Source organism: Cygnus olor, assembly GCF_009769625.2.
Source record: "Cygnus olor isolate bCygOlo1 chromosome W unlocalized genomic scaffold, bCygOlo1.pri.v2 SUPER_W6, whole genome shotgun sequence".
NCBI classification, from domain to species: Eukaryota; Metazoa; Chordata; class Aves; order Anseriformes; family Anatidae; genus Cygnus; species Cygnus olor.
Genome location: NW_024429077.1, coordinates 948842 through 956438, shown reverse-complemented (window position 1 = coordinate 956438; position 7597 = coordinate 948842). Strand labels below are relative to the sequence as shown.

Here is a 7597-nt window from a genome sequence, read left to right as displayed (position 1 = left end):
CAGTGCTCCGTCACCCTCACCGTGAAGAAGTTCTTTCGCATGCTGGTATGGAACTTCCTCTGCTCCATCTTGTGGCCATTACCCCTTGTTCTGTCCCCACAAACCACTGAAAAGAGGTTGGCCAAATCCCTCTGTCTCCCACACCTCAGGTATTTATACACATTGATGAGATCCCCTCTCAGTCTTCTCTTCTCCAGGCTGAACAGACCCAGGTCTCTCAGCCTTTCTTCATAGGGAAGATGCTCCAGGCCCTGTATCATCTTTGTGGCCCTCCGCTGGACTCTTTCCAGGAGATCCCTGTCTTTTTTGTACCGGGGAGCCCAGAACTGGACACAGTACTCCAGGTGAGGCCTGACCAGGGCAGAGTAGAGGGGGAGGATCACCTCCCTTGACCTGCTGGCCACGCTCCTTTTAATGCACACCAGGATCCCGTTGGCCCTCTTGGCCACCAGGGCACACTGCTGGCTCATGGTCAACCTGTCGTCCACCAGGACCCCCAGGTCCTTCTCCTCAGAGCTCCTCTCCAGCAGGTCGTCCCCCAGCCTGTACTGATACGTCCGGTTGTTCCTTCCCAGGTGCAGGACTCTACACTTGCTCTTGTTAAACCTCATTTGGTTTCTTCCTGCCCATCTCTCCAGCCGGTCCAGGTCTCGCTGAATGGCAGAACAGCCTTCTGGCGTATCGGCCACTCCTCCCAGCTTTGTGTCATCGGCGTACTTGCTGAGGGTGGTCACTATTCCCTCATGAAGGTCGTCGATGAAGATGTTGAACAAGACCGGACCCAGCACCGACCCCTGGGGAACACCGCTAGTTACGGGTCTCCAGCTGGACTCTGCACTGCCGATCACCACCCTCTGAGCTCAAGAGGGTGGTGACATCACCCCATTTCTCTCATTTCTTGCAACCCCGATTCCTCATGGTTTGGTGTGTGGACCATGGGCACCTGCAGCTTTGCTGAGCACAGGGAGAGTGGCATCAGCTCCAGCTCGCCAGGCTGGAGACTGGCCGCCTACCTGTGGGACGGACACCACCAGCTGCTCCATGGTAGCTTTCCAGGGCTGGGATATTTCCCTCCGAGCTCTCAAGCCCAGGTGACTCAGCAGGACAGGGATTTACGCCCACAGGGCTGCAGCATGCACCTGCCCCTGTGCCTAGGGCTGGCAGGGAGCTTACTGCAGCCCCTGGCCCCTGACCATAAGGGGTGCCCGACAGTATGGGAATGAATAAACAGGCCTGCCCAATAGTGCCTGCCCTTCGTTACCAGGCAGGAAGTAGCAGGGGGTTCTGGGGAAAAAACAATTCAGCTGTCTCTGTGCCTGTTGTGGCCAGGCAGGGTTGGCTGTAATGGATGGGATGACAGTGGCTGCCCCAGACGGGCAATGCTGGCTGATAGGGACAGGACGATGGAGGCAGGGATGGACAGGGATGGGCACCTCGGGGTGAGGACACAGACCTGGGTCTGTGGCTGGGGTTGATCTGTGGATCACACACACATCCCTGCCTCAGTATCACCTCACTTCTCGCCCACGGACAGTTCTCCCTGGGCTCAGAGATGACAAACAGCCCAGAAGGGCACAGACTGCACGGACCAGCCCTGATGCCATCCAGAGATGGGGAGTGAAAGGGACCCGCAGCCATCCCCGCTCTCAGTGTAGTCTGAGCTCTCACAGAGCTGCTCCCCTTGCTGCATCAGCCTGTTCAGAGCCAATTGCTGTCTCCAGCTGCATAAAACCAGGCCAGAACTGGTCCCTTTTTGCTCCAGCTGTACCAGTGCAGGGCTCTGGACCACCCTGCTTCACTCGCAGGGCTGGGAGCCGGCAAGGGCTCCCAGCACAGGACTGCAACAGCAAAGAGCCCTCAGTCTCTCCAGCCCACGCAGCCCTGATCTCCTGGACAGTATTTGCACATCGCATCCCCACTCCAGGCATGGGGACTACCGGCAGCCTGCACTGGGGATGGGAGTGAGGGTGGCACGGTCACCGTGTTGTCCCCAACAGGAGGAGGCGAGGTGATGGTGCAGGGTGCGTGGTCCCTCAGGGATGCAGATGCTGACACTAGGATAACACACTCTCCTTTCCCTCTCTGCCCGCCCCCCCCCCCCCCCCAGATGCACAGTCCCACCCGAGGCCTGGGCAGGGTGATGGTGTTCCTCGCGGCAGCCTTGGCGTCAGCTTCCTTCGCCGTCCCTGAGGGCTGAGGAGAGGAAGGTGAGCCCCCCCGGCCCCACCGGTCATAGTAAAGCACAGCCCTCCCAGCGTGGGGACACTGGGGCACCCCCAAAACGGGCACAGACCAAGCAACATCAGCGCCTATCCTACAGATGCCTTTCCTTCCCAAATTACAGCCCCACAGCATTGGGTGTCCTCTGGCCAGCATGCCCCTGCAGCTGCCCATTGCCCAGCCCCAGTTGGAACCAGTCCTTCCCAGTTCCCCATGTGCAGCAGGACCCCAAGGGTGGCATGTGGGGCTGACACCCCTCTGTGTGTCCCTCCAGGTGTGCAGTACGGCCAGGTGGGAACGGACGTGACCCTGTTGTGCACCAGTGCCCATGCCGGGTATGTGTTTTGTGTTCAGACCATGGGATGGTTTAATGGGTGGGCTCCAAAAAACCAGTTTGGGAGCAGAGTCAATGTCTCCATCCCCAGCTGTGCCTGTCTCCCCATCAGCTCTCCCCCAAATCTTGTGGGGTGTCCCCGCTGTTCCCATCCCCTAACACCCCATCTCTCTCCTCCCCAGCTCGCTGGTGCAATGGAGACGACAGAGGGCCATGGCACTGCTGGAGGGCTTGGCCATCCGTCAGGGAGCCCTGGTGCTGCCACATGCCAGCCTGGCCACCACGGGGACCTACAGCTGCCACAACGAGGACGGCAGCCTCCTGCACGCCGTGTCCCTGCGGCTGGGGCGTGAGTAGTGTGTCCGTGGGCTGGGTGGTCAGCAGTGGCAAGGGGGTGCCAAGAGGGGATGCGTGTGGGTCCCTGCGTGCTGGCTGTGCTGCAGGGCAGGGGACCTCTCGCTGATCATTGCCTCCCCGCGGGCTCCAGACCTTCCGGGGGTCCCTTTTATGTCCTGCAGAGCGTCTGACTATGAGAACTTCTCCTGCTCCTGGACCTCCAGCCTGGAGACCTTCCTCCCCACCAGATACATCACCACCTATAGGTGAGGGCAGGGCATGGGCTTTGAGGGTGAGCCCTGGGATCCCTCCCAAGCATAACCCCCAAATCCTGCCTGCACCCCAACCTCCTAACCTGCACCCTGGGTTCGCTGCCTGCCCCAGAGCATCGTGGCCAAGGGCCAGGCTGTTTCCTGGAGCAGGACGTGCTTCAGGGTGCGCGCGGTACTGAGCACTCGGTTGTTCAAAGAGGGGTTCCCGAGCAGTGTTAGGGTCCGGCACAGGCTCCCTCCCGCCCTGCCAGTGCCGGAGGGGTTGGACAAGAGAAGCGGGTCATCTGCAAGCTGCCAAGCGCTTCAGCGTGCTTCAGGATGAGAGGAGTTGGTGAAACAGCGCTGCTGTTGCTTCTAATTATCACAGCAGGCCAAATTGCGGGGCTGCTTTGAAGTCAGCCATAGCCTGTAAAACCTGCAGCAGGTCCCTGCTGCCAGCCATGCAGGCACAGGAGGGGAGCAGGGCTCTCCTTGATTCCCCCCCAGGCACCCCTGAGTGCATACGCACGGTGGGAAGAGGGTGGTCGGAACCAGAGCCATGAGGAGCTGGCAGCAGAAAGCAGCAGGTCTTGGAGCTGGAGCGCAGGGCAAGAGCAAGCCAGCTGCTGGGGAGTGGAAAATAACACCACGTCCCTCCAGGGCCACTTTTATTAGCATGCCTGCACGCTTGCTGCCACTGCGCACTGAAGAGCAGCGGGCAGGAGGTGTCCTCCAGCTCTGGGGACCCTCCTGCGCATCCCAGTTAGCCTGGGACCCCCAGCCCCCTACTCCTCGCTGGCAAGGCTGGGCACAGTGTGAAAAATCTCAATAATTTTCTTCAGACGGGATCTTCTGTGAAGCTATTTTATTCTCGATTGCAATGGCGGGCATCCTGCAAGCAGGAGCGCACAGTAAAAGTTTATCATAACCTTATATTCCCTATTACCCGACACCTGATTTCTCCCCTGTTTCCTCATTGGCTGAGTACTACAGGTTCACAAGCTACTTGATGCACTTCTATACCATATATGTACAATTTGATTTGACCAACCGTTAATTTCTCCTTTTCCATTTTTTTTCCTTCTTCTCTCGTGACTAGAGGGCCCGTGATTTTTGTTTTTACTGATTTTGTACTGCTCATCCTGTTTTCCTTAGCTATCCTCCTTATTTTGGGACAGTGGGACCTTCCCCTTATCTGCTTAACATACTCCCCACTGCTATGCTGCACAGCCATTTTTGAATATGCAAGGTTAGTGGAATTTTCCACTGCAAAAACACCTTCTATTGAAAAAACACAGCTTTGTTTCTCAGAGCGTTAGCTCCAGCCCCTGTGCTGTGGTGCCCATGGGCTGCAAGGTGGGAGTGGAGTGCGGCAGAGCAGCCCCCCAGGGCCTGTGCAGAGACCCATGTCCCAGTTCTGGGTCATGGTGGGGTTGGCTTCATGCTGCCCCCTGTCCCCCAGTCCTCAGCTTTTCTGTCTTTCCTTGGCAGGAAGAAATCACTGACAGGAGAAGAGAAGCGGAGGTAGGGCTCACTCCTACCCCGGTCCCATGCCCTGGGAACCAGTCCCCATCCAAAAGGCTCTGCCCCTGTCCTCAGTGGGGTCCCTGAGGCGAGAGCTGGGGACCCCATGGAGGAACAGGCTCCTCAAGCCATGGAGCTGGGATGGGGGGGTCCTTTCGGCCATGTTGAGGATCTGGGGGTGACAGGAGATACCCAGACCCTGCCAGAGCTGTAACAGGGGTTGCCTCCTCCATCGGGCTCCTGGTGCAGTGTTCTCCCCATGTGTCACCCCCTTAGCAGCACCAGGAAACTGTGTACAACCAGGGCGGGGCGGACATGTCACCACCCCACCTCCCCATCCAGCAGGAACAAGAGTGGGCACATGGGGCTGTGCCTGCAGGATCCAGCCCATGCTGGTACCTGCACTGTTCACTGGTCGGAGTTCTGGAGCTCCTACCGGCTGAACATCACTGAGGTGAACCCACTGGGCTCCAGCTTCCGCCTCCTGGACATCACCATGCGGGTCATCAGTGAGTGCCCATCCCTCTGTCCGTCTGTTCGTCCATCCATGGTGCAGCACAGGGCATGGGGACATGGCCTGACGGGGTGTCCCTGTCCCCTCCCACCCAGTTAAGCCAGACCCTCCAGAGGGCTTGGTGGTAGAGCCAGTCCCCCTAGCCCTGCGGCAGCTCTACGTAAGCTGGAAGTACCCAGCGTCCTGGCCCAAGGAGCCCCACTTCCAGCTCTGGTTTCGGCTCCAGTACCGCCCCATCATCCACCGCTCCTGGTCTGTGGTAAGCAGCGGCCGCGTGGGCACAGTGAGTGGTACTAAGGTGGGATGGTGGCCCCGGGTTGGGGTGTCCACGTGCCCGACGTCTCCAACTGAGCAGGTGGAGATGGTGAACCTGTCTGAGGCGATCATGGATGCCTTCGTGGGGCTGGAGCACGTGGTGCAAGTGAGCGCAAAGGATTTCCTGGACGTGGAGAACTGGAGCGAGTGGAGCGCGGAGGCACAGGCCACACTGGTCAGAGGTGTAGGGCAGGGGTCCTCCCAGCTTGCACCATCCTTCTCACAGCCCCTCCAGCACCCCGGGCTGCCCCTCTGCAGCCCTTTCCCCATGTCATCCCCCTCCCTCGAGTGTCACCAGGGCAAGCCCCAGCTCCTGGGGTCTCTTCAAGTTGCCCCAGGACAGCTGGTACCATGCACCACCCAGAAACTGGCCCCATAGTGGGAGGTAGAGCTGCAAGGGGGCAAAGCAGCTCCCACCTCCTGCTGTCCCATGGTAGGGTGTGGTTTGGGAATTGTCCCCCATGGCCCTCAGGGCATAGCGGAGCTGCCAGGAGCACCCTTGTGCTCCCAGGCCCCCACAGCACAGCAGCACCCCAAAGGCACCCTTCTTTACTCCACTCTGCAATGCTACCCATGATTTTGGGTGATTGATTCCCAACCCTGCTGCCCTCCCAGACCCAGCCACCACGGCGAGTGAAGGAACCACTACAGACACCAGCCTGGAGAGCCTGGCGGAGGAGCCCTCGCAGGCTCCCAACCCTGAGCCTATCAGTGAGTAGAGCTGGGGGTTGCACACGAGGCTGGGGACTGGGGTGGGAGCAGGTCCCAAAGCCTGGCCGCAAGGTCCTCGACGAGTGCCGCGGTCTGTGGCATCCCTTGGCCGTGACAGTTTCCTGTCCCAGACCCCAGTGATCCCCTGGAGAAGACGGCCATCCTGGTCTTCCTTGGGATCTTCGCCGCCTTCGTCCTGGCTGCTGTTCTCGTCATCACCATCCTCATCTGGTAGGTGGGGTTCTGGCTTCATGAATGCTGTCCCCATCCCACTCTGATCTGTCCCTGATCCCCCAGCATGGGCACCCCGTGTCCCCCAGCCCTGTGCTGGGGTCCCAGCGCAGCTGAACACAGCTGGATAGGGGTGCAGAGCAGTCCCTGCGCCCAGGGAGGGCTGCTTGGGGTCCTCAGCTGCCGTTGCTTTGTCCCCAGGCTCCGAGTGAGGAAACACAGCAAAGACAAGACCAAACCCCACAACTTCCTGGTTGCTGCCACCCACTTGAAGACTCTGCCGAGTGAGTGTCAGGGCGGGGGCACAGGGAAGGGCTCAGGCAGGGCAGTGCCACTGACCCCCTTCCCTCTTTCTCTGCAGGGACCCAAATCCTGCCATGAGCCCCAGCCGACCTCACTCCGTGCACCCGCTCACCACGTATGGGCCATGACACCACTGTTGGCCCCAAGGGCCCCACGCTGCACAGCCTAGGACATTGCCCCCAGCACCCTCGAGGTGCGGGATGGACCCTAAGGACAGAGGCTGTGCTTCCAGGTGCTTTGGGCTGCCCATGCCCGCCAGGAGCTGTCTGGAGACACCTCAGACTCAGGGCGACGAGCCATGCTGAACACATGGGGATGGGGCACCGAGCCAGCCCCGCACCGCTGTGTCATGCCACCTCGAGGGGGACCATGCACACAGGCTCCCAAGGGTGCTGGGCATCGCTGAGCCCCCTCCACCAGCCATCTGAAGGCAGAAGGGACCCCCCCCCCCCCCCCGTGATCCCAATAAATGGGGTAGCATTGGCGCTGCCCAGGCAAGGCCCCGTCGCACCAGGTGCTGGGCAGGAGGGGAGCGATGCCAGCGTGGGGACTGTCCTTGCAGGAGGCGCAGGGCTGGTCCCCAGCAGCCTCTCCCCAGGATGCCAGGGGGCTGCCAGAGACCCTCGCCCTGCTCAGCCCTTGCTGAATGCCAGCAGAGGATGCAGGCTGATGGCTGGGGCATCTCGCCTGTCCTGCAGTAGGGACACAACCTTCTGCAAAGCTCCCTGCTTGGCGTGTGCTGCTCAGGCCCCTCCTCACACCTCAACCCGGCCCCTGTAATCGCTTCAATGTGTTGGCACCTCCCAGCCCTGGTGCTTGGCACCAGCAGCTCCGTGCCCAACCAGATCCAGATGGGGA

At 60.2% G+C, this 7597-nt stretch overlaps 1 protein-coding gene across 1 annotated transcript; it reads left to right on the top strand.

Moving 5' to 3' along the window:
* The first annotated feature begins 2107 nt into the window (after positions 1–2107).
* On the top strand, positions 2108–7352 carry LOC121062995 (interleukin-11 receptor subunit alpha-like). Its single transcript, XM_040543312.1, is given in 12 exon segments — positions 2108–2207; positions 2495–2555; positions 2737–2903; positions 3042–3156; positions 4633–4665; positions 5011–5174; positions 5275–5438; positions 5535–5676; positions 6110–6205; positions 6337–6436; positions 6638–6720; positions 6798–7352. Coding segments are annotated over 12 exon segments (1245 nt in total). The 3' UTR covers positions 6818–7352.
* Positions 7353–7597: the final 245 nt, after the last annotated feature.